This window comes from Balaenoptera ricei, chromosome X, assembly GCF_028023285.1.
Source record: "Balaenoptera ricei isolate mBalRic1 chromosome X, mBalRic1.hap2, whole genome shotgun sequence".
Taxonomy (NCBI): Eukaryota; Metazoa; Chordata; class Mammalia; order Artiodactyla; family Balaenopteridae; genus Balaenoptera; species Balaenoptera ricei.
Genome location: NC_082660.1, coordinates 97,641,255 through 97,668,721, shown reverse-complemented (window position 1 = coordinate 97,668,721; position 27,467 = coordinate 97,641,255). Strand labels below are relative to the sequence as shown.

The 27,467-nt window shown below is 39.8% G+C and overlaps 1 protein-coding gene across 1 annotated transcript in view; it reads right to left on the bottom strand.

Annotated features, from left to right (window-relative positions):
• Nucleotides 1–24,450, bottom strand: part of VSIG1 (V-set and immunoglobulin domain containing 1) — a 34,840-nt gene extending 10,390 nt beyond the window's left edge. The window contains exons 1-3 of the mRNA XM_059910690.1: nucleotides 24,231–24,450; nucleotides 10,007–10,167; nucleotides 2,089–2,287 (exon numbers count right to left, since the gene is read on the bottom strand). Of these exons, the coding sequence (XP_059766673.1) occupies nucleotides 2,089–2,287; nucleotides 10,007–10,167; nucleotides 24,231–24,279 (409 nt within the window). The 5' untranslated portion in view covers nucleotides 24,280–24,450. The remainder of the gene's footprint in view (nucleotides 1–2,088; nucleotides 2,288–10,006; nucleotides 10,168–24,230) is intronic.
• Nucleotides 24,451–27,467: the final 3,017 nt, after the last annotated feature.

Sequence of the window (27,467 nt, the reverse complement as noted above, 5' to 3'; positions counted from 1 at the left end):
ATGAGTGAATGCATGGGATCTATGTCTACCACTGGGTTATGAAAAGTCTCCAAAAGACGCATTGCTAGGAAGAGCAATATTTAAGGAAATATCAATACCTCTCTCCTCAGTTGGTCTCCCTTACACACCTGCCCCTACCATGCCCCACCCCTCAGTCAGGGCAAGCAGAGCAGGCACTCATGTGCAATAGAATTTGAGAACTGCAAACAGCCTCTGCAATTTTTAGAGGAAATTATCAGTCTCAAAATTTCCAGAAAGCATAAATTTGTGGAATGCCTTTGTTCTTAGCCTAATTAATAAAAACAGGATTTTGAGAGTTCCCAAACAAAGAAATCCACAGAGCCTTCTGTCTCTTATCTTGCCTGGGTACTGGATGCTTAAGGAAAAGTCATGACACAGTCATTGCAAGAACAACTGACCCAAAGACTCATGGGAAAAAACAACTTAGAGAGGAAATGACCCTCAACTTCTTATGGAAGTTGATTGGGGACTCTCTGAACTTTAAATTTAAGAATATTAACCACCCTAACTTTACCTCAGGGCTATTTCCAAGCTCAGAGAAAAAGAGGCTTGGCTTCTTTAGGTTGCTTCTGGTCAGAAGGACAACCCAGAGCCAGGGAGTAACAGAAAACCATTAGGGGACTAATCCCTCAAATTCTATGAACACTGAATCTCCAGCATATCATTTGATTCTCATAACGATAATAGGACAGGGCAGGAATTTCAACCCCATCTCAAAATGGCCAGAGAAAGGTGGACTGACTTGTCGGAGGCCACTGAGTAGCAGAGTAAGAGCTAGAACCTAGGTCTTCTGACTCCCAGCCTGATGTGCTAGCATCTATTCCACACTGGAATATCAACTCTCCCAGGAAAGGGCTTGTGTATACTTCTCTTGTCATCCCCTGTACCCCAAAGCCTAGCACAGGGTGCAGCAAAATAAAAACATGATGGAGTTATCCCGTTCCTAGAAATCAGCTCTCGATTACCTTTTCTTCTTTTCCAGGTGGGTAGATGCAGTAGCAAACCTCACAGTAAATGGCTGGTTCTTTTTAGGCATCACCTGGGCAGCAAGCTCAGACGGTTCTGGGCAGTCCTCTTGGGGTGTGCACCTTGTTACCAATTGCGGCTTTTCAAAGCTACTCAATTATCGAGTCACTGGTTTGATCTAGTTCCTCCTTTCCCGTGATGGATATACACAGCTCAAGAGCAGCAACGGCTAGATAAGCTCCATTTGGGGTTACTTAGAAGTGGGAGAGCCCTTAGCTCAACTGGTTAGTTGGTGAAGGTTGACAGCCCTTTCATCCCTCCCTTCAGTACATCTGAAGGCCTGCAGACAGGACCTGCTAGGCGTACAGACAGGAGCAAAACTCCCAGTGTCCTCTCAGACAGAGATGGGAAGGATCCCTAAGAATCACCAAAATTGTGAACTTCCCCAAGAGCAGAAACCACACCTCCATCCTGGCTCCTGGCACAAAGCAGGCACTCAATAAATGCTGCATAAATGAACCACTCCAAATTCATTTAAGAGCAGATATGACTTGCCCCATGTCACATACTGAATATCTGTGCATAAATAAATTAATTCTCAACTCTTTCTTTTTTCCAAATAGCATTAATATTTTAGAAAGGGACCCATCTGCCTTTATTCCACAGAATGATTTAATGGTGGGAATTGCGGCTGGCTTTGGAGAGGTAACAAATTGACAGTTGTTTCCCCCAGGTAGGACTGGCCCTAATTGGAGGTTCCCTCTGAAAGAGTTGCTAGTGATCATATAGTGGGACTGTGCATTTTCCCATCTGTTCTCATCGCATCCTTCAGAGATAGGGGTCCAGGAAGTGGTCATCTATTGCTATCTGTCATGTTGGCAGCCCTTTTGGTTTGACAATTGTTTCAACATGTTTTATGAGTGATTTCTCAGTGTTACTCTATGGGTTGGGTTTGTGGTGTGTCTTTATTTTCCCGATAATAAAAGGAGCAGGGAGGATATTTACCCTGGGACTTAATTGGTACCAATAACTCACTGCCCTAGCTCATTCAGTGTCCTAAGTTGCTCCAAGAAGAGAAAAAGCAGAAAAAATTGTCCATACCTAACACACTGACGTTGAGGGTGCCTTGATTTTTGCCGAAAAAGTCAGGGGGGTTGTTAACATCACAGACGTAGATGCCACTATCTGCTGGTTGCATATGCGAAATAGTGATGGATGCGTTACCTGGAGCATTGGACCCTACAATGCGATCTTTAAATTGCCCGATGGCTGTAGCTCGTCCACCTTCAGAATAGTAAATCTAGGACAGAAAATGACAGAAATGAGAACTGGACAGTGTCCGGGGCTAGGATAAGCTACGTGGAAGTTCCCCCTATCCAATGTTACCTACTTTGACACTGAATGAAAAATGAAGCAGTATCCCCCTCCCCCCGCCCCCGGTAAGGAACAGGTCCCTGTGGCAAAAGTTTCTCAGCTCAGTGGGACACTTTAGCTTTCTCACAGCATTGCACAGCCGCTACCTCATTTGTGCTCAAAGCAGCTCTGTGATGTCATCAGGGCAGGGAGATATGCAGATCTTATAGACAGTAGGCAGCTGGAGCTGACAGGATTCAACTCCTAAGCTTAGGCTAACAGATCAAGATGCTCACCTGATGAGTCTACCTGGAGGAAACTCATTATATAGGACACAAACGTCTGATGGGAAAACCAAAACCATCGTCTTTCCTACTTGATAAACATTTTTGATTTCAGTTTACTTTACCCAGTGGGATTATCTAGAATATCTGATTTCCCTAAAAGAATATTCATGCTCCTTACATGCATATTCCTTTGGGTAAGCAAAACTGAGTTCATCCTGTTTGTTAGAAGAATAACGTTTCAGAGCAGAGAGGCTCCTGAGAAACCATCTGGCCCCTTCGCTTCATAGTGGTGGTGCGAGGATGAAGCAAAGCAACTTAGCCAAGGGCCTAGGAAGTGCTTGGTCAATGGTAGCTACTACCTTTCACCCCACATGGCAGGAGGCAGAACTGGAATTATTACTGCTTTTAGACAAATAAGGGCACTCAAACACAGAGACTAAACGACTCACCCAAAGCCATAAAGATTTATTTATTATTATTATTATTTACTAGATTTAAGAAAGATCTTGATTATAGTCCCATCTCTGTTAAAGAATATGGATATTCAGATCATAATGGCAACTGTGGAAGCAGCATGGTGTGATGGAAAGAGGCCTGGTCTAGGAGTAAGAAGACCTGGGTTTTATTTATTTATTTTTAACATCTTTATTGGAGTATAATTGCTTTACAATGGTGTGTTAGTTTCTGCTGTATCACAAAATGAATCAGCTATACGTATACATATATCCCCATATCTCCTCCCTCTTGCATCTCCCTCCCACCCTCCCTATCCCACCCCTCTAGGTGGACACAAAGCACCGAGCTGATCTCCCTGTGCCATGCGGCTGCTTCCCACTAGCTATCTATTTTACATTTGGTAGTGTATATACGTCCATGCCACTCTGTCACTTCGTCCCAGCTTACCCTTCCCCCTCCCCGTGTCCTCAAGTCCATTCTCTACATCTGCGTCTTTATGTCTTTATCCCTGTCCTGCCCCTAGATTCTTTAGAATGATTTTTTTTTTTAGATTCCATATATATATATATGTGTTAGCATACAGTATTTGTATTTCTCTTTCTGACTTACTTCACTCTGTATGACAGACTCTAGGTCCATCCACCTCACTACAAATAACTCAATTTCGTTCCTTTTTATGGCTAATATTCCATTGTATATATGTGCCACATCTTCTTTATCCATTCTTCTGTTGATGGACACTTAGGTTGCCTCCATAAGACCTGGGTTTTAGCCATGCTGGACCTCTGACTGTGACATGGGGGAAGTAGCCTCTCCTCATGTCTACATGGCAACCTACTCTGCAATAAGAAACAAAGTTATTTAATCTCTCCAACCTTTAGTTTCCACATCTGAATGAGGAACCAGAGTAGTGTTCTCTAAAGTATGATATGTACTCCCTAAGCATAGGCCCACAAGTTGATTTTAGGTGGCAAGAAATTGGAAACTTTAAAAATGTAATGTGTATTAGAGACATAGCTATCACATCAAATCTGTGACTTCATGGATATTATTGCTTACAGTGAAACTAAGGCAGACATTTTTAAGACTTTTAAAAACCAAGTCAGGGAGTGCCCTGGTGGTCCAGTGGTTAGGACTCAACACTTTCACTACCAGACCTGGGTTCAATCTCTGGTCAGGGAACTAAGATCCCACAAGCTGCGTGGTGCAGCCAAAAAAAAAAAAACACCAAGTCAATAGAGAAAACAACATTAAATAATTACTAGTGTTGGTAATACACAAATATGACACAAATCATGAAGATGAGACATGAATGACTAAACTTTGGGAATCACTGGACTAGGTGATCCCTGAGGTCCCTTCATAATACACAAAGTCTATGTACACACTTTGCTAGTTTCATATAAATGTGTATAATTCCAGGGATTGTTTTTTATTATTCAATAAACTGGGATTGCCCTAGTCCAATGGCAATTAATATTTCATAAAATCTACTAGAAGAGACTTATGGTTCATTTAATTCACTCTCCTCACTTTATAGAAGAGACTGAAGCCCAAAGAGGTTAAAAAAAAAGACACACAAAGTTAACAGTTGGGCCGGGTCAAGAACGCAGTTCTTCTAATTCCTTGTCCAGTGCTTTTTACATTAACAGGCTAATGAGAGGGAAGGCAATCAGCAAACCAAAAGATATTGTCTAGATAAATTCAAATGTATTCTCCTTCAGGTAGAAAGCCAATATACTTTTAAACTAAAGCAGAAAGGGAGATTCTGATGGAAAATTCAAAGAAAAGAGCATATTTAAGGAGAAAACAACTTGTCTCTCTCCTCCGGTTCTCTAACATCAACTAGCTTTCTTTTCTGCCCTAAAGGAACCATTTATAATTCAATTCATCCATTCACACCTACTGAAATCACAAACTTTTGCCCCAGAGGGGTCTTGTTTGACTTACAAACTGGAAAGCCAGTGTAACCTAAGGTATTCAAGTAGGCCGGGAGGAAGTTCAACTTGTCAAAGGTCTATTACCTTCATGTGAGTTGACATCCAAGATATCCGGCTTTCCATTTCACTAGCCAGCGCTGGCCTTATTTACTTTCTAATGAACAATTTGCAGTCCTGTGGACTCTTACCTGGAACGCAGCCTATGGTCTATCAAGGAAGCCCTTTACAACTTAGACATCTGGCCACTTCCCCTGCTCCTAGGAGGACTGAGGGTAGGTCGGCCTGTTTTATGTTGAAGCCTGATGACATCACAGGGAGATACATCAGTCCTGCCTACGGCCCACAGTAAGTCCCAGAGGATCTAGTTGAAAGGACTTTATTTCTGCAGAAAGCAGGGGGCCAGGAGAATGTGTTTTAGGTCAGGACCAGGACATGGAAAGAAGCCACATTGTAAAAGTCTCACGGCTGGGCAGGAATCAATGAGCAAATAAGTCATGAGGCCCTGGACTTGTAACTTCCCAACAAAAAGGACCTTCACCAACCCTTCTATCCTTGCTCCTCGCACTGTAGCCTAATATATCCTGCCCTCTCACAAATAATACTGGAGGTGTCTGGGATAGAAATGGAGGTAAGGAGGTGTAACATGGAGACCTAAAAGGGAAAGGCCTTGGCCTCAGGGTGCTGTGTGAGAAGGAAAGTCCCCAGGGCCAGTCAGCGGCCAGACACACAGACGGAGGGGCTTTCTGTTAGGGGAAGTCCACACTGTCACACTGTCCTTGTAAAGAGAAAAAAAATGAAATGCTTTCCTGAAACCACTTATCTAATCACACAGGAAAGACTGAAACTTGGTTCCATTTTCCACAAAAGAATAACCCTTTTAGAAATCAAAGCTGAACGATGGCCAAATCCAGGCCCATGATCCTGTGAGTATTGTACACTTTTCAAAGAAAGTATATTGTCAATTTAGAGATCAAAGCAACTGAGGTCCAGGAACAGCCATGGATGTTCATTCAACAGGCCACATCCTTTGGGGGTGGTGATTTGGGGGCTGGCAAGTCAGCTTTAAGAAAACCCATCCAAGTGTTTCCTTAAGCGGTGCTTGTTCATTCTTTTGCCCACTTGCCCTTTGTGGCTGTGTTCATGACAGACTGCCCCACTTTCCCCCCAGGGTCCCCTCTGCCTGCCCCTTGGTGATGTTAGAGGCTGACATGTGGAGACATAATAGCACATTAGTTATAAGAGCCCCTTAGAGATAATTTAGCTCATGGTTGCTAAGGTTGAAGAGCCTTCAGAAACCAGCTGGGTATTGGGACATATGGGAAATGGCTGGGAGGGGCTGGTGGGTAGTGGTAAGATCATGGAGGATAGTGGGAACTGTGGTGAACTGGAGAGCCAAGACAAACAAGGCTTTCAAACTGTGGAAACGAACAAAATACTGGGCTGGCCAACCAACATGCATCCAAATCAGGCCCAGAGGCTGCCAGTTTGCAACCTCTGATTTCATCCTCTTCTATTACAGAAAAGGACACTGAGGCCCCAGTAAAGGAAGTGATCTTCCCAAGGTCACACAATTTGCAGTCAGACCTAGAATCCAGACCTCCCAATTCCCGCTGAATACCTTAACCCGGCACTCATAGCCCTGCCTTGGATGAGGAAGATTATTCCCAGGCAACCTTCCCCTCTTGGGGCCATCCCATCCGCTACTCCAACCCAACCCTTCTCCTGCCAGTTGCTGCTATTCATTGGCATGATGCTTCCCATGCCGAGTGGGTTCACCGCATGAGGCCTTCGACGGCTGCCAGCTGCAATGACAGCCTTTCTCTTCCTACTGTGCCAAGTTCCTATTCACAGGAGGCCACGCAGCTGGGAGCCAGATTTGTCCAAAAAGATTTCTTTCCCCTCAGCTTTGTGACACTGCTCTCTAACTAGAAGCTGGAGTATAAACAAGAAGGGTTGAAAGAATTCAGCCTGCTTTCTGTTTGAGTCTGAGTTGGAGTTAATAAATGCCTTTAGCCTCCAGAGCTGCTTTGTGGGTACATTCTGGAAATGAGAAGGGCATGGAAGTCCACAGCAAACCACCCATTCTTTCCCTTCCAGCTTCTTGCTTTCCTGCACTGTTCATAAAGGCGCTAGCCATGGGAGGTGAGGAGTGTAGAGTGGCAATGGTCTCAAGCCCAGAATTTTCTCTAGACTGCATAGGGGGGGGCTGGGATTGCACGTGGAAGGAATATAACACCAAAAGGAAGGCTTCCCTGCCTCCAAACCACTCCCTTCCCAGCCTGCCATTTGCCAGAGACACCCACCAACCAAACTGCTTCTTTGAAGCCTGGAAGGTTTCTGCTTAAATTATTTTCTTTGGGAGAGAACAAAGTGAACGATCACCAGTCCTTAACACCTTAGCATTACATTAATTTATCAGATTTAACAAGAATAGACACCTGAGGGAATGGGACACAGAATAGATAAACTTTGATGGGAAGGGGTGGTGGGAAGAGAAGAACTTGGAGTGTTTCTCAGTTGGAGGCACACTGGCATTTGGGGCAGACAATTCTTTCCTGTGTGGGTCTCTCCTACATATTGCAAGACATTAAGCGTCTCTAGCCACCACCCAGTAAATGCCGGTAGTGACTCCCATTTATAACACTTAAACCAATACTCCTCTCATTTTCAAACGCCCCTGAGGAGGTGAAGCACCCTCACCCCACCAACATCTGAAAAGCATTTGATATAATGCTATCTGCAGAGGCCAAGTTGGAAGAATCTGAGCAGCCATGGAATATAAAGATACTAGGTTCTAGAAAGAAGTTGTCCACATTATACGTGTGTTAGAAAGATGAAGATGGCAAAGGGTTTCTTCCACTGTGGCTATTCTAGAAGAGTAAGTGTTGTTTGAGAGACTCATGCTAAGTAGGGTCAATGCCTGTTCTGTTCATGGGCAGGTGAAGTCTCTGTACTTTTACCAGTGACTAGCTGGATGGAAGAGGAAGCCATTCATGTGATCACAGGGGAACCAAAACTTCTATGCTAGCCTGCCTGTTCTGGGGCCTAGAGGCTTCAGCTGTGACTCCCTGCTGAGGGACTGACTATCTGAATCTGTCCATGTCTTCTGAGAGGAGGGCTTCTCTAAGAGAAAGACCATGCTAATGAATACCCTGGCTCCTGGCCAGAAGACTTATGGCATACTTCCGTAGCCCCCATTCACAAAGGAACCCCATGGAGGGGATAGTCAGTAAGAGATGATATTCTCCCCTGGGTACTGAGAAATACTAGGTCTTGGAGTCAACTGCTCCTTTAACACAATGATCTTGGGGGAGAAAAAGAAGATGAACTTATGGCAAGAGTTGACCACTGGCCTGCTCAAGGCAGCCACAGGTCCCAAAGCCTTTTGGAGGAAGCTGAAAGGAATTCCAGACATGGGCATGAGAAGGCAAACTCAAGACTGTCCCAGCTTTGCCAGGGGCTTGTGCTGATCTGAATTGTTACCAAACTCAGACCCTCCCATCCCACTCCTAAAAGCCGGTGCCATTGCCCTAGAGACCCCAAACAATGAAGGGGTCCAGTACAGGTGTTCTTGCCTGACAGGTCCAACTACATCTTTCCCAAGCATCTCTTGCATACACCATTTTTAGACACTGACTGACTGCCTTTTCCTTCATACCCTCACTATCGAGGCATGGGCTGTGCTGTGTTTGATTAGAAGTGGGTGGATCTGAGAACTGAATGCTGCATGGTATACTGCCCATGTAGAAGAATATTACTATTCTACCATATTTTGAAGAGAGGCATAGAGTGATTCAGATACTTGTCTAAGGTAACCAGTACTGAGCAAAATTGTTGAACTTTGACTAGAGGGTGGCATTGATAGTCTCCTCTTGAACGATGTTTCCTGCTAAACAAATGTTCAGGACCTTTGGTAAAGACAAAAGACCGAAAGACCAGTGATGGCTGAAGAGACCCTGGCCCTCCTTCTTCTCCACCTCTGCCCTTGGGCCTCCTCTATCCCGCTCAACTCGCCTCTTCCTCTGTCTTTCTATAATCAGAACCCTTGCTTTCTTTCAAGGCCCAACTCCACTATATCCAAACCACACTGATTTATCTCTTCTCTGAACTCCTTGTTTTGGATCATACATCCTTTTGAAAATCTGATGAAAGCTACAGACTTTTTCCCTCAAGGGATATGTGTTGGCATACATGCTTGCACACTCACATGCATGAGTGCATGCACATGCGTACACGTGCGTACACGTGCACACACACACACACATACTTTTGAGTATACAATTTTAGTCCCTGGACTAATTTAAAGAAGGCATTATCCTTAAGGCCAGATGAAAAAAAACTGGGAATAGGCAGCTTGCAAGTAGAATCATCCTCCTCCTTTTACTTTCACCCACCCTCCTCCAGCAACCTCTTCCCCAGACCCTAGCCTCCCCTCCTGTCCCTTATCCTCTAGCCTCCAGATGCCTTTTATTACCCAAGGTTCATTATTACTTTGCCCTTATCCACCCACCTGGAGAGTCTCATTCCATCAGGACTCAGTCTGGCACAATGAGCTAGCTCACTTGACAGGCAGAGCCCAGATATTAAGTTTGACAGAGATTTGCAGATCAACTAGGACATATATTTGAACTGGGGTTTTCTGGAAATAATAGGGAGAGATTTGGGGGAGGGGAGAAGCCCTTTCAGAACTACTGCTCATTTCACCTGTGAGAAAGACCCTTCCTGTCTACTCTAGAATACATGATATACTTGATGTTGACCTACACAGAATTGAGATAACAGGCTGTAACTGAATATGAGGAGAGGACGAAAGCCAAGTCACTTAGATGATGATCTTCCCTAAACAGCTATCTTCAAACCCCTTGTATCTGAGGTTCTGCTCCTGTTGCCACTGGCTTACCATTCCTTCTTCTCACACTGACCCCAACAGTTTATGTGTCAGAACTACCAAAGGAGAGGAGTTTAAGGGGAAGAAGTCCTTACAGAAACTGGCTGTGACTCCTTATGGAAGAATGTCCACTGGATGGAAAGATTGTCCAGTGAGGCCACAGTGGTGGTGTAGGTGCAGATGAGAGTGACATCAGATCCAACAGTCACATTCACAAAATTGTCTGGGATGGTCACTTGCACTCCACTAACTGGACCTGAAAAGATAATCATCAAAAAACGATGGTACACACTCACATTCTGATGACATTTTTTTCATTACAAAGCACTTTCAATGACATCTTATTTGAGGAATCCAAGGCAAGGAGAATGCAGAATGAACCACATAGGAAAGTCGAGCAAGCAACTGGCATGGGGTAGGGGAGTTTCTAATAAATTACAATGTGAAGATGTTCAACTCCTATGTGATGGTGAGGTAATAACACTGAACTGGGAATTTCTTCTGTGTAAGGATGGCCTGACAAAGAGGTTCTTAAAGTGTTGTCCAAGGACCCAAAAAGTCCATGAGTATGGAGAAAAACCAATTCAGTTTGCCCAGGGCTGATGAGGTTCTGTAGATATGGCACTTTCAGTTTTAAAACCAGGTGAGTCTCGGGCAAGCTATACTGGTTTTGCCAGGACTTTCAGTGCTTAAACCAGGAAAGTCTCAGTAAAACTAGGACGAGTTGGTCATCCTAGCCCTGAGACCATTTTGGGGAGGCTACAAGATCAAAATGGTGTTCAGAATAATACTAAGTTGTTATTTTTTTCACTCTCATCTTCTCATGAGTGTACAACGGAGTGTTCCAGCAGTTACATGACAAGTAATGATATCCCTCTAGTGGCTAATGGAATGCATGCTTGTGTATTTTTGTGTTTAAATTTCTTTTAGTTTTACTTTCTAATACAATAAATATAGATAGAAATAACCTACATAGCAAAAAGTCTTTTGGGCCCTCAACAATATTTAATTGAAAATTTTATTGGGATAATAGTAGATTCACACGCAATTCTAAGAAATAAGATGGAGATCCCATGTACACTTTACTCAGCATCCCCATGGTAACTTATTTTGTAAAACTACTGTATAATATCACAACCAGGACACTGATATTGATACAGTCCACTTATTTTATTCATTTCAGGTTTCTCCAGTTTTACTTGTACTCCTGTGTGTGTATGCATTTAATTCTACACAATTTTATCACATGTGTAGGTTTGTGTATCCACAACCACAGTCAAGATACTGAACAGTCCACCACCACAAAAATCCCTCATATTTCCCTTCCATAATCGCACTCACCTCCCTCCTGTACCCCATCCCCGATCCTAAGCATTGGCGACCACTAATCTGTCTTCCATTTCTAAAATTTTGTCATTTCATAAATGTTACATAAATGGAAGCATGGTAACCTTTTTGCTGGTTAGCTTTTTTTCACTCAGCATAATTACCTAGAAATTCATCCAAGTTGTTGTGTGTATCAGTAGTTCATTGCCTTTTATTGCTTAGTAACATTCAATGGTATGTATGTACCACGATTTGTTTAACCATTTACCCATTTAGGGGCATCTGGGTTGTTTCTAGTTTTTAGCAATTGAATAAAACTCCAACAAACATTCATGTACAGATTTTTGTATGAGGATAAATTCCCATGTCTCTGGGATAAATTCCCAAGAGTGCAATTGCTGGGTTAGATGGTAGTTACATGTTTAGTTTTATTAAAAGTAAGCAAAAAACAGCCACACTGTTTTCCAAAGTGTATGAGTGGTTCAGCCTCTCCACATCCTCGTCAGCATTTGGTGTTGTCACTATTTTCTAACTTAGCCATTCTAATAGGTGCATAGTAATATATTATTGTGGTTTTAATTTTCATTTCCCTAATGCAAATTAATGATGCTAAATACCTTTTCCTGTGATTATTTGCCATTTGTATATCTTCCTCAGCAAAATGTCTTTCATGTCTTTTGCCCGTTTTCTGATTGCTTAATTTTCTACTTTTGAATTTTGAGAGTTCTCTATACAACTTAAATGCCAGTCTTTTGTTGGGTAGAGCGAACTTTATTTCTTCCTTTCCTATCTGTATGTCTTTAATTAATTTTTATTGCCTTATTACAGCAGCTATAACTTCCAGTATTTTATTGAATAAGAGAGTTGAGAAAGTAGACATCCTTGCCTTGTTCCCAGTCTTAGGGGAAAAGCATTCAGTATTTCACCATTAAATACAATGTTAGCTGTAGGATATTTGTAGATGTTCTTTATCAAGTTAAGGGAATTCCTCTGCCATGGGTTGAATTGGGGCCCCCAAAAGGATACGAACAAGTGCTAATCCCTGGTGCCTGTGAATGTGATCTTATTTGGAAACAGGGTCTTTGCAATGTAATTAATGATGACATAGATCACCCTGGATTTAAGGTGGGGCCTAAACCCAATGACTGCTGTCATTATAAGAGCAAGGACAGTGATATTTGGCACACAGATACATAGAAGGAAAGGCCATGTGAAGATGGAGTCAGAAATTGGAGTGATGCATATACAAGCCAAGGAACGCCAAGAATTGCTAGCAGCCAGCTAGGAGAAAGGCATGGCATGGATTCTCCAGAATCAATTCTGTCAACACTTTGACTTTGGAATTTTGGCCTCCAGAACTGTGAGAGAATAAATTTGTCTGTTTTAAGCCAGCCAGTTTATGGCAATTTGTTGCAGCAGCTTTTGGAAACTAACACATCGTCTATTCCTAACATGCTAAGAGGTTTTGGGTTTTTTGTTTTGTATTTTTTCTTTCATGAATGGGTGTTGGATTTTGTCAGGTACTTTTTCTGTATCAATTGATATGCTCTTTTTTTTTAAGTTAGTCTGTTGAAATGAGAGATTACACTGAATGATTTTTGAATATTGAACCAGCCTTGCATACCTTAAATAAATCCCACTTGGGTAGAATTCCTTTTAAACATCGTGGGATTCAATTTGCTAGTGTTTTCTTGAGGGATTTTGAGTTTAAGTTCATGAGAGATATTGGTCTGTAGTTTTCTTTTTTGTACTGTCTTTGTCTGGTTTTGGTATCAGGTTAATATGAGCCTCAAAAATGAGTTTGAAATGTTCCCTCCTCTTCTATTTTTTGGAAAAGATTGTGTAAAATTGTTGTTAATTATTTTTTAAACATTTGGTAGAATTATCCAGTGAAAGTCTAGGCCTGGCGATTTCTTTTTCAGGAGGTTTTTAAATTACGAATTCAATCTCTTTAATGATTATAGGGATATTCAGCTTATACATTTTATATTGGGTGAGTTTTAGTAGTTTGTTGTTTTTGAGGAATTGATCCATTTCTTCTAAGAAGTCATCAAATATATGAATGTAAAGTTGTTCATAGTATTTCCTTCTTATATATATATATTTTTTCCTTCTTATATTTTTAATGACTGCAAGATATATAGTGATATCCCATATTTCACTTCTGATATTGATGATTTGTGTCTTTTATCTTTTTATTTTTACCAGTCTTGCTAGAGGTTTATCAATTTTTTTCAAAGAACCAGATTTTTATTTCATTTAATTTTCTCTATAGTTTTCCTATTTAAATTCCATTGATTTCAACTCTTGATTACTTCCTTCCTTCTGCTTGTTTGGGTTTATTTTGTTCTTCTTTTTCTAGTTCCTTGATGTAGGAACTTCAGTTATTGACTTGAGACTTTTCTTCATTTCAAATGTAAGCATTTAGTGTTATAAATTTCTCTCTCTGCACTGCTTTAGCTGCATGTTACATTTGTCTATATGTTATATTTTCATTTTCATTCAGTTCTATATATATTTTTAAAATTTCCTTTAAGACTTTCTCTTTGATCCACAGATTATTTAGAAGTGTGTTGTGTAATTTTCAAGTATTTAGAGACTTTCCTGTTGTCTTTCTGTTCTTGGTTTCTAGTTTGATTCCATTGTGCTCAGAGAACAGACTGTATAATTTAAAATTTTTTAAAGTTGTTGAGGTCTCTTATATGGCCATGCCTATGGTCTATTTTGGTAAGTGTTCTGTGGGTGCTTGGAGGAAAAAAAAGTGCATTCTGCTGTTTTGGGGTAGAGTGTTCTATACAAAGAGATGCACTTTTAAAACACTATGAATACTCACCAAGATAGACCAGATTCTGGGCCATAAAACAAACCTTAACAAATTTAAAAGAAGTCACACAGTGTCTGCTCTCAGGCCACAATGAAAATAAAGTAGAAATCAATAACAAAAAAAGTACTGAAAAGTCCCAAAACACATGAAGATTAAACAACACACTTCAAAATAACACATGGGTCAAAGAAGAAAGCTCAGGAGAAATTTAAAAATATTTTTAACTAGATGAAAATGAAAATACAACTTACCAAAATTTGTGGTATGCAGCCAAAGCAGTGCTTAGAGGGAAATTTACAACACTGAATGTGAAAGCTCTAAAATCAATCATCTAAGCTTGTTCCTTAGGAAACTAGAAAAAGAAGAGTAATAAACAATAAGGTCCTACTGTATAGCACAGAGAACTATATTCAGTATCCTGTGATAAATCATAGTGGAAAAGAATATATATATGTAAACTGAATCACTTTGCTATACAGCAGAAATTAATACAATATTGTAAATCAACTATACTTCCATAAAAATTTTTTTAAATTTTTTAAAGAAAAGAAATAATGAAAATTAGAGGAGAAATCAATGAAATTGAAAACAGGAAATCAATAGAGAAAACCAATGAAACCAAAACTGGTTATTCGAAAAGATAAAGAAAATTGTTAGGGCTCTAGCCAGGCTAACTAAGAAAAAAATACATAGGACACAAATTATTAATAAAAGAGGGACCACATTGCAGGTACCATGGACATTAAAAGGATAATAAAGGAATACTAGGAACAAATCTATGCCCACAAATTTGATAACCTAGATGAAATGGACCAATTCCTTGAAAGACACAATCTGCCAAAACTCACACAAAAAGTAGACAATCCGAACAGGCCTATATCTATTCTATAGCTATTAAATAAATTTAATCAATAATTAATAACTTTCCAAAACAGAAAGCACCAGGCTCAGATGGGTTCACTGGTGAATTCTACCAAATATTTAAGGAAGAAACTGTACAAATTGTCTACAATCTCTTTCAGAAAACAGAACAAAGGGAATGCTTCCTAACTCATCCTAAGATGCCAACATCACCCTAATACTGAAACCAGAAAAAGACATTACAAGAAAACTATAGGACAACATCTCTCATGAACATAGATGCAAAAATCCTCAACAAAATATTAGCAAATCAAATCCAACAATGAATAAAAGGAATTCTACACCAAGAACAAGTGTGATTTACCCCAAGTATGCAAGACTGGTTCAACACTTGAAAATTGATTAATGTAACTCATCACAGCAATAGGCTAAAGAAAAAAAATCACATGATCATATCAATTTATTCAGAGAAAGCATTTGACAAAATCCAACATGCATTCATGATAAAAATTCTCAATAAACTGGGAACAGAGAACTTCTTCAACTTGATGAAGAACATTTACAAAAACCCTACAGCTAACATCATACTTAATGGTGAAAAACTAGAAGCTTTCCTACTAAGGTCAGGAACAAGGCAAGGATATTCCCTTTCATCACTCCTTTTCAACCTCATACTGGAAGTCCTAGCTAATGCAATAAGACACAAAAAGGGAATAAAAGGTATACAGATTGTGAAGGAAACAAGAGATGACATGACTGCCTATGTAGAAAATCCAAAAGAATCAACAAAAATCTCCTGGAACTAATAAATGATTATAGCAAATTTTCGGGATACAAGGTTAATGTACAAAACTTTATCGCTTTCCTATCTATAAACCAGCAATGAAGAAGTGGAATTTGACATTAAAAACACAATGGGATAAATCAGGAGCTTGGGAAGAACATACGCACACTACTATATATAAGATAGATAACCAACAAGGACCTACTGTATAGCACAGGGGACTCTACTCAATATTCTGGGATAAACTATATGGGAAAAGAATCTAAAAAAGAATGAATATATGTATATGTATAACTGAATCACTTTGCTGTACACCTGAAACTAACACAACTTTGTAAATCAACTATACTATAATAAAATTAAAATTAAAAAAACACAATACAATTTACATTAGCACCCCCAGAAATGAAATACTTCAGTGTAAGTCTAACAAAGTATGTACAAGATCTGTATGAGGAAAACTAAAAAATTCTGATGAAAGAAATCAGACAAGAATTAATAAATAGAGAGATATTCCATGTTTAAGGAAGACTCAATATTTCTGAGATGTCAGTTCTTCCCAACTTAATCTACAGACTCAATGTAATCCCAGTCAAAATCCCAGCAAGTTATTATGTGGATAGCAACAAAGTTATTCCAAAGTTTATATGGCGAGGCAAAAGACCCAGAATAACCAAGACAAATACTGAAGGAGAAGAACAAAGTTGGAGGACTGACACTAACCAACTTAAAGACTTCCTATAAAGCTATAGTAATCAAGACTGTGTAATACTGGTGAAAGAATAGACGAATAGATCAATGGAACAGAATAGAGAGATCAGAAGTAGACCCACATAAGTATAGTCAACTGATCTTTGACAAAGGAGCAAAGGCAATACAATGGAGGAAAGAAAATCTTCTCAACAAATGGTGCTGGAACAACTGGATTTCTATGTGCCAAAAACAAAAAACAAAAAAGAATCTAGACATAGAACTTACACATTTCATAAAAATTATCTCAAAATGGATCACAGATCTAAATGTAAAAAGCAAAGCTATCAAACTCCTACAACATAACATAAGAAAAAATCTAGATGACCTTGGGTTTGATGATGACACCAAAAGCATGATCCATGAAAGAAAAAATTGATAAGCTGAATTTCATTAAAATTAAAACTGCTCTGTGAAAGACACTGTCAAGAGAATGAAAAGACAAGCCACAGACTAGGAGAAACTATTTACAGAAGACATAGATAATAAAGGACCATTATCCAAAATATACAAAGAACTCTTGAAATTCAATAATAAGAAAGCAAACAACCAGATTAAAAAATGGCAAAGACCTTAAAGAGACATCTCACCAAAGGTGCTATATAGATGGCAAATGAGCATATGAAAAGATGCTCCACATTTTATGTCATCAAGGAAATGCAAATTAAAACAACACTACTGGGCGACTTCCCTGGTGGTCCAGTGGTTAAGACTCCGTGCTTCTAATGGAGGGGGCACAAGTTCGATCCCTGGTTGGGGAACTAAGATTCCACATGCCGCACGGTGCAGCCAAAATTTTTTTAATTTTTTTAAAAAATTCACAACACTGGCACACTGAATGCTGATGAGGATGTGGAGAACCAGCAACATTTGTTGCTGGTGGGAATGTAAAATGGTACAGGCATTTTGAGACAGTTTGGTGGGTTCTTACAAAATTAAACATACTCTTACCATACTATCCAGCAATTGAGTTCCTTGATATTTAACCAGAGAAGTTGAAGACTTATGTCTACCCAAAAATCTGCACACAGGTTTATAGCAGCTTTATTTATAACTGCCCAAACTTGGAAGCAACCAAGATGTCCTTCAGTAGGTGAATGGATTAATAAACTGTGGTACATCCGGACACTGACAATATTATTCAGTGCTAAAAAGAAATGAGCTATCAAGCCATGAAAAGACATGGAGGAACCTTAAATGCATATTCCTAAGTGAAAGAAGCCAATCTGAAAAGGCTACACACTGTATGATTCCAACTATATGACATTGTGGAAAAGGCAAAACTATGCAGACAGTAAAAAGATGAGTGGTTGACAGGGGTTGGTGTAGAAGAAGACATCAGTAAGTGGAGCACAGAGGATTTTTAGGGCAGTGAAAATACTCTGTAAAATAATATAATGGTAGATACATGTGATTATACATTTGTCAAAACCTACAGACATTTTGTCTATTATGTTAGAAAACTACTTAAATCTTTTATTTTAGCGGACAGTCACTTTTATTTTGTTTCATGTTTTGCACACAGGTCTTGGCCTACTTTTGCATGTTTCTAATGCCAGTTTAATTTTTGTGGTGTTGTTTTGGTCTGTTTGGTTATCTGGGGTCACCAGGGCTTCTATTTATCCCTGATCCTGTTGCCTGAGCACGTGGAAGCATTTCCCTAGGTCAGGTTTCTGGGTATCTCTCAGTGGGAGATAGGTATGTCAGGACACTCCTATTGGAACCCCCAGCTGCCCTGGTGTCTCTCTGTGGGGGAGGAGAGACAAAGAGCCTTCTAGAACCAGATACTTTCTGTGGTTTCATCCCTCTTTCCTGTTCCACCCTCCCTCCTCAGTATCGCTAGGTGAAAGTAGGGAGTCTCAGGCCCAGTGAAGAAGGAGATTGCTTCTTTTGTCTCCTATTGTTGGTGGGTCTCCTGATGATTGCCCCTTGCCAGTGGTGTTGAGCTCATCTGATGTTAGAGGGACTCCCATTCAGTCTGGGGGAAGAATCAGTCTCCCTGTGGGCTGCTATGTTAGGATCAGGAAATGCCAGGACTGGGGCCCCTTCCTCCTTTGGGTAAAGAGGCATAAGATACCCTGCCACTCTGTAGTTCCCAGGATCCAAGCCAGTTTGCTTTTTTCTTACTATCTTTCAAAGTTCTCCCTTGGCTGTCTCTTGCATTATTTCCTGGGAGGGTTTATACTTGTGCTTAGCAGGGAGAAGCAAGGAGACACAAACCTATGTCATTTTGTCCAAACCAGAAATCTCCCTCAAGATTTAAGATTGTAAAAGGGGCCTGAGAGAACTATTGGCCTTAGAAAAGGATCTGCTGCCCATATGATTTGGAGGAATACCAAAGAGCTCCCTACCCCAAAATCCAGCCTACCACTGTACTTGAAATCCTTAGTACTACGTAAACATTTTCCCAAGGGATGTTATAGGGGACAATACTTTGGGTAACACTATAGAGGCATTGGCTCATCGTAATAACTGGTTATTCTCCATTGCGAAGTCAGAGTATAGAAGCTTTCCAGGATGGAACATAAGACTGTCAGGCAGGTATTAGAAAAGGTCAAGTTTAAGAGTTGCTCTCTATGCTGCAGGGGGGCTAGAGTGAGAACGCTAGCTGCCTTACAGGTTGGGACAGGATGAGGATACAAAGATGGTGGGAAGGTCAGAGGAAATAGTACAGAAAGACAAATTCCTGGCCCCCTTCCCAAAGACGACTTTGATTTTATTTTTTCTTAATGACAGTGGTCAGGCAAAAGGAACTCAGGGAATTAACAAACATTTTGAAAATTTTAAAGAAAAAGCAAACCATTGTACTGATTACCCCTGGTTTCCTGGATTCAATAGCCATGTTCTTTGTCACAGCCAGACCATCTGGTCCAGCTGTTTCTCTGTCAGAGTTGGCTGTTTACATGGCAACCAATGTCTTGATGAATTGAGAGAAGTGTTTTAGGGTAGACACCAATGCAGCACCTTCTAACTCCATGCAGTTTTCCCTTTCCCAATGTTCTCCTCCCTATGTGTTCCTGGTTCCCATAATGCCTACCCCAAAACCAAAATTGGCCTGCAGAAATCAGCTACTTTTTTTGATGGAAAGTTCACTGGAGAAAGCTAAGTGACTCTTTCCTGCCCTCAGGAGCCCATCTCATTTCTCCTGGAAGTTAGCCACATCTATCTCTGGCTATGCCCAAATAGTGACTTCCAGATGTCTTTAAAGCATCCAAAATTAAAGGGATAGAATGGGGATTTGGTGGCCGTTAAAGTTCCCATAAACTTTCCCCTAAAAAAGGGATTTTGAAGATATTATTTGGCCATCATTTTTGTCCTCTAGTTTATGTCCCAGTATCTATTATGGGATTGGCTAATGGTAATAATTTATGATAGGTAAGGCAAAAAAAGAACAAAAACAAAAAACAAACCAAAAGAACCTTTAAGGGCTACCCTCGACAAAAGTGTCTGAAGGCAGAGTAAACACAATTCTTGCACAAGGTAAGCCATGGAAGAAGCCTTGATGCCTATCAGCTAATACCTGTTGAGCACCTATTTTCTGCCACAAACAGTGCTAACACTGGGGAAATACTAATGAACAAGACAGACACAATCTCTGCCTGCCATGTCAACGCATGAGGAACCATTTATAGTACAGACCAGAATGGAGGCAAATGAAAATCAAGGATTTGGGATTTTCAACATATTTTTAATAGAAGACATATAAATATGTAAATTGAGATCTGTAAAAGCTCAACAATATCATCTCAGAATAAGTATGGTAACCTCCAAATCTACTGTGAGACAATATGTTTTTAAGAATACGACACATTGTTCTGTAAATAGGTAACAATTGGCAAGGCAATATTTCCAGGCCATTTTTATTGCCCTGATTCCCAATACTCAGCACCATAATCAATCCTTAAATTCTGAAGAAAAGACAGTTTTCAGAAACTGTCCATCTCTAATATAATGACAATACACTTCAGAGCTGAGTTATATATTTCCAGATGAACTTTAAAAAAATGTCACATCATTCAATTAGTGCACACTACTTAAACCTCTGAGACCGCTGTCTAGCCCAGCACTGTCCAATAGAACTTTCTGTGATGATGTTCTACAGCTGTGCTGTCCAATTCAGCAGCCGTTACCCACATGGAGTTATGGAGCACCTGAAATGTGGCTCGTGTGACTGAAGAACAGAATTTCTTATTTTATTTAATTTGAATTCATTTGTATTTAAATAGCCACATGTGGATAGTGAACAGTACAAATTTAGTCTTAAACTGAAAGTGATTCTGTGTGTGTCAGGAAAAAAAGTGTTCCCTTCCTTTGGATTCATTTAGTCTAAATTGAGAAATTATTTAAAAATTGAAAAAGTCAGAAAAAATCTCCACATTGACAAGACTGTGAATAAACAGCAAAATAAAGATTAGTACCTGATTTAAACAAAACTCAGAATTGCAATTTCACTCACTGACCTGACTGAATTAAAAAAAAACACGCCCCCCAAAAAAACATATACGTGGTTGAAATATGTGTGACTGCTTTTAAATATCAGTGCATACTATTAAAGGAAAATAATCCAAGTTGTATACACTTGAGTCAATCAACACTCTAGAAAGATTTTAAATGCCTCATGTTTTGGTAATGATTGTTCATTCATCTATTTAATACCTACAATGTGGAAGGCGCTTTGCTTGTAGGGGGATTATTATTCTCCTAATATACCAAATAGCCATATTTGACCTGATGCATTTGAAGTGATTTAATTTCCAGCAACTTCATGTAAAATTGCTTCCTTTTTGAGTTAGGGAATAATATAACCAAATGATCACTAACTTTATGGATCTGACTGCAAAACCAAAGTTCAAATATATTACTGCATTAAAATGCATAGCACGTACCACCCGAGAATGGAAACAACATTAACATATCTTTCCAACAGGTGACTAATATATATTACAAGCATCTAAAATGATATGCTTGAACTTTCGCAGAAGACATTTTTGATTAACATTATTTTCCTGAAGTGGAATTTAACCTAACTTCCTTAGAAGTCAGCCGAAAAGTTTTCATTAAAATAAAATCTGTCATGCTTAGCTGTACAAAAAATTCATTTTATATATGTAAGTGAAAATCATTTCTGGATGTTTGGGGTTTGAGGAGGTAATCCACTCTTTTATTTTTCCACCTTTATTCAAATATGATTTACATATAACATCGTGTAAGTTTAAGCTGTACAAAGTGTTGATTTGATATATATTTCAAAATGATTACTACCATAGCGTTAACTAACACTTCCATCACATCACATAATTATGTTTTCTTTTTTGTGGTGACAATATTTAAGATCTACCCTCTTAAAAACTTTCAATCATATAATACAGTATTGTCAATTATAGTCACCATGCTGTACATTAGATCCCCAGAACTTATTCATCTTCTAACCAGAAGTTTCTACCCTTCGACCAACATCTCCCTATTACTGCACACCCATCACCCCTGGTAACCACTGCTATACTCTCTGTTTCTATGAATTCAGGTTTTTGTTTTTTTGTTTTTGTTTTTAGATTCTACATATGAGTGAGATCATACAGTGTTTGTCTTTCTCTGACTTATTTCACTTTGCATAATGCCCTTAAGGTCCATCCATGTCACAAATGGCAAGATTTCGGAAGGTAGTTAATTCTTTCAGTAAACCTTTCCTGTGTGCCCACTATGTGCCAAGCACCATGCTTGACACCAAAAATGTGGCATTCTTCCTGACCAGGAAACAAGTCCAGGTAGGACATCAAATTACACATGGATGGAAACATTACCAGTTACCTCACAGCCATTTCTGGATCAACTGATGGACACTACTAATGCCAGGCATAGATTACTGAACTCTTTCTTTCTCTGACTTCCATACTTATGTAAGCAAACAACAATATATTGTACCATATTTCCATTCTATCTCCTAGACTGACACTACCACATTTTGCTTTGGGCCAGCTAAATTGTATATGTACACTATACACCAACAAAAACAGTTATACAGTAATTTTAAAACAAAGGCTCTGAAGTATTTATTGGTCACTCTGATTGGGCTTTGTTCCAAAAGTCATAATCAAGTAAGATCCTGACATCATCTAAGTAAGTTTTAAACAATAAAAAAAATGTATACAAGGTATAAACCCAATTTTGTAATGTAATATATACACTTGCAAAGGAAAACAATAAGAAATTCACCCAAATCTCTGGTAAGATTTCTGGTGACTTTTATTTTCTTATTTATACATTTCCGTATTTCCAACCTCTCTACAAAGACCATACATTACATTTATAATCAGTAAAAATTATATATATATATATATATATATATATATATATATATATATATATATATGTTTGTTATAGTGAAAAACCACTCTTGCAACTGTCCTGAAACTGGCATCTAGTATAGGCCAGAGAAAGGCGTCACATAGGGAAGTAGGTGTTAACTACAGGTGTGATTTTTAGAGGGCTAGTGCAGAAGGCCCAGGGGCGACCCAATTAGCTAATGACTGGAAGCTCTTTAAAAGGGACAAAGACTTTCACTGTCTAAAGTTAAGGTTTAAAATGAATATCCCTGGGGGAAAGGGAAAATAGTAACATATGTTCCCACCAGGATGGAAATTGAGAAAGGCGGCTTTTTCCAGCTCTAAGTCCTGGTTAGATCACTGGATAAATGCAGTATTGCCTTCTGGTGACTCCACAGAACATGTTTGTTTAAACAGTAACGAACAGTTAGAGAACTATTACTAAATACCATATAGTTTTGAAAAGTAACACTTTTTTCTGATTATAAAAATAGTGTAATATTCTTTGTAGAAACCGTGGAAAATATGAACAAGGCAGAGAATAAGATAAAAAAAAATCTCTAATCCCAACAGCCGGAGGCAATCACCATGAGCAGTTTGGTATATAACCTTCTAGTAATTTATTCTAGGCATATCCTGTGGGTATATCCTGCTTTTTCACTCAATATTTTATCCTGAGCATTTTCTTATGTCATTAAATATGCTTAGTAAACCTCATTCTAATAACTGCCTAATATTACTGATGGCTTAAAAATATCATTTCTTGGATAAACAATCTTGTTTTATCTACCATGGACCTAATTTATCATAAGAACAGATTCAAAATGTATCCGGTATTTGAAAAAACTAGCCAAGGGGTTTTTCTGAATTAGTGCTCTCTCCTGGGTCTACCAACATTAGGATTTTGACTCTAAAAATAATTTTGTTCTGCTCAAACCCCTAAAAACACCCATACTGTGCACAATGATAAATCACTCACATATTTTCCTAAATACAGTCTTATGCTTGGAAAAGGACAACTCTTAAGAAATGTTAGATAGTAAAGCATGGTAGGCACTCCCAGCCAGGTTTAGCAAGTCAATCAAAATGAGTTTGAAGGAAATGCTCAAGTAAAACAGAGAAAAATGTATCCTTGGCACAACTTCAGCTTCTGAGTAAATTCATCTGTTCAACTTTCAAACGAAAAAAAGGAAGATACTGTGATTTTTCTGTGAAAAAAATCCTAATTCAGAAACTACATAAAACAATTCTATTTACAGGCTGGGCCCCCAAAATATCGGCATGGCACATATTTGCTAAGCAAGATTTCCAAAAATTATTTTACTCAGCATACTAATCATAGTTCCTTTTAAGCACAGGAGGGGAATAGTCTATGTAAAAATTTGCAATTTCAGTTTAAAAAGAAACTCCATTCCCAATGATCTTTGGTCGGTTGGAGATCCTTTCCTTACCTGCAAGGCAGTTTAGGATCAGAAAGGCCTTCCAATATGTGAACACCATCGTGCCAAGGTTCGCTGAGCACAGCCAGGGTCCAGTAGCTCGCCTGGGCTAGGCTGAGTCTCAAACTGGCTTCTTCAGTCACACCGAGGTTTGCCAGGCTTATCTGCTGGCATCACCAAGCAAACAAGCCTCTTCGGGCTTACTTATTGGGTACAAACCTTTCTCAGAGCAGATGTGTCTTTCTTTGAAACACTTTTCATGGGGCGTGTTTCCTTGGCATATTTGCTACTGTGTTAATAATAAACCCACGTATTTAAATTCTTCAATCTTACACAGATTCTCTAAGTTTTATTGCTTAAAATCAATCTTATTGAAAAGTTATACTTGGGGGGAAAAGAGAGCTCCTTTTGGAAGAGAGCCTATATAAATAAAAGTTGACAAGGCTAATTAATTTCAAATACTTCTATAAAAGTCTCAGGGCATTGATTCACTAACCTTTTACAAATTAAGTTAGCAAATTGGCCTCTAAGATTTTCTCAGGAGACAGGGTTCACAGAAAGGGCACAGCGGACATGAAGCAAGAAAGCATTCATTTCTATGTGAACAAACTCTGGACATGTCACACTTTTGTGAAGCCCTAGCAGTAGGATGAATTGCATGCTTTTGTCTTCCAAGTTAGAAACCCGATAGCATTTATTCATCCACCTAATTTTGCAAAATCAGGTGAATGAATAAATGCTTTAAGACTTCCACTGGATGAGTCTGAATTTTTGCAGAATTAAGATACTGAATAGGTGCTACAGAGTTAACTTGGAAAGGGGGCTCACTAGAAAGGAATGGCAGGCTGCAGAGATGAGAGGCCTTCAACTGAACATGAACTTCTAACAAAGCTGCTCTCATGCTTACGTTACCCTGAGATACATAAGGGCCTCCTCTGGCTCTTCACCCGCAATCTCTAAATGCTGGTGTTTCTGTCTCTACGATAGTTCTCAGATCTGTCCCTTCTCCAGTCTGCTGCTTCCATCCTGGTCCAGGCACGCAGCTCCTCACCTCTAGCCTACTGTAGCAGCTTCCTAAATGGCCTCCCTGACTCCTTCCCCCTTCACTCTGTGTACCAGCCACGTGCCAATGTTACAATCTTGACCACGCATCTTCAATGACACCATTATGGACTCTTTTCATCAAGTCCAAAGTCCTTATTCTGGATTCCCAGCCTTCCAGGATCTGGTCCTCACCTCATCTGAACTTAAGTCATGTTAAATCATCCACCTGAAAAATGCTGTCAAAGGTTATTGCCTCAAAGTGTTCAGTCACATGAAGTATGTGCAAGTTGCAGTGAGGTGTTTTATGAACTTTAATTCACAGGAAATATTTGACACCATCTCATCTCAGCCAAGCCAATTTCCCACTGTTCCTCAGAAAGCCATTTTGCTCTCATCAGGTATGATACCCTCTCGAAGCCTTCTCTGTCCATGTTCATGTCTGATGCCAAACTTTGGCTTCAGGTGAATTCCATCACTACTTAGAACTTTCTCCTCCCTCCTTTTGCTATCTAAGCATATTCTTAGCGCAGATCAGTCATGCTGTCCTATGTGAAAAATTTGAAGAGCCCACAAACCACCCCCCTCTGGGCTCCCTCTTGGATAAATCTGTATTGTACTTAGATCCAATACCCTACAGTTGGCACCTGATTACTCTTCAGTAGTCTCCTGTTTATTAATGGGGTTTCCCCTAAATCCACTGGCTGTGAGCCCCTCCAGGGCAGGGACCAGGTCTTATACAGGTAGTTCCCAACTTAAGAAAGGGTATGTCCCAAAATGTATTGGTAAGCCCATTGTTTGGACCCAAGAGTACACATTTCTGCTAAAGCAATGCTATAAATGAAGTCTCATTCCAAACCTACGCAGAGCATAGTCTAGCACTGGCTTGAATCCTGGGTGCTGGGCAATGTAGGGTAGGGGAGGAGAAGGAGTAGCAGGTGGCAGAGAAAGAACATTCCTTTCCTTTTCCCAAGACACAGGTTAAGCACAAGGCAACGTTTTTTTCCCAAATAACTATTACATGTCTTTGTCACCCACCTTCCCTTCTGCCCCCCACCCTCATGGTCCACTGGCCCCTTGTGTACCTAGGCTTCCCTAAGGGAGGCTTTTACTCCCCCAGAATCCTGTGTGGCAAAATTACTGTTTTCTTTCCAATCCTATTCCTCCAAGAAACACACTGCTTCCTCTGTATAAGCAGGTATCAGCTCCATGCTAGGAGGGGGAAAAAAATCAATTGCCATGAACATTCCCCAACCTGTTTACACTATTGAAAATAGAGTGCTTGTCTTCCCCCAGATAAATCTCTGAACAGGAGTATCAGGCAATGAATAAAGAGAAATGGTCTGAGGGAGGAGATTTTGCAGAGGAGGACAACTTGCAGGGCAGCCTTCTGGAGGTCCACACCAGCTCTTCTCAGCTTGGGTTCTGCCTTTACCTCTGAGCCACCAAGCCTCCAAGAGACCCACAGTTTTCATAATGGCTCCTCTGGAAGTAATACTGGCTTTTCCAGTGGTGGGGAGCTGGAATGGGGAAAGAAATTTCTCTGAGTCTGGTGTTTATCAGCTAAGGACTTCCTGTGTTTCCTTCCGTGCGCCGTAGGTGACTATAGTAGGGTGATTATATAATTAATCATAAAACTAGGACAGTTTTGAGAGTGAAAGTGGTGCTATTAGCAATTACATGAGACAGATAGTGTAAACCATGACAGTCCCAGGCAAACCTGAACGTCTGGCCTCCTGCCCACAGGAGAGTGCTAAGCACAAAGCAGGTGCTAAGTAAGAGCCTGCTAATTAATTCAGTATGTCCAAGGTGATTGGCCCTGAGATGGGGAGTGGAGGGTATAGCTTAAGGCTATTGCCAAGATCCATCTGCACCAGAATCTCTCATACAAACACAAAACACTCTAGAAAATTTAAGTAAAATGCTTACACTGTTGCTATGTGGGAACTAACTTGGACAGGTAGAGCTCTGTTAAAATAAGAGATAATCTAAAGTTTCCACTTCGGACTGAATTTTGATGTCATTTACTATTGCTCAGAAGAAGCGAGTCATTCACTGGCACGTGAAATATTATCAAATATCTTGCACAGTTTTACAGAGCTTTATAATTTTTAAACTGCTTTTCCATTTTATCTTCACAACTGATAATAAAATAGATAGGGCAGGTATCATCTACATTCTCTATACAAGAAAACAGAGGCTCAGAAA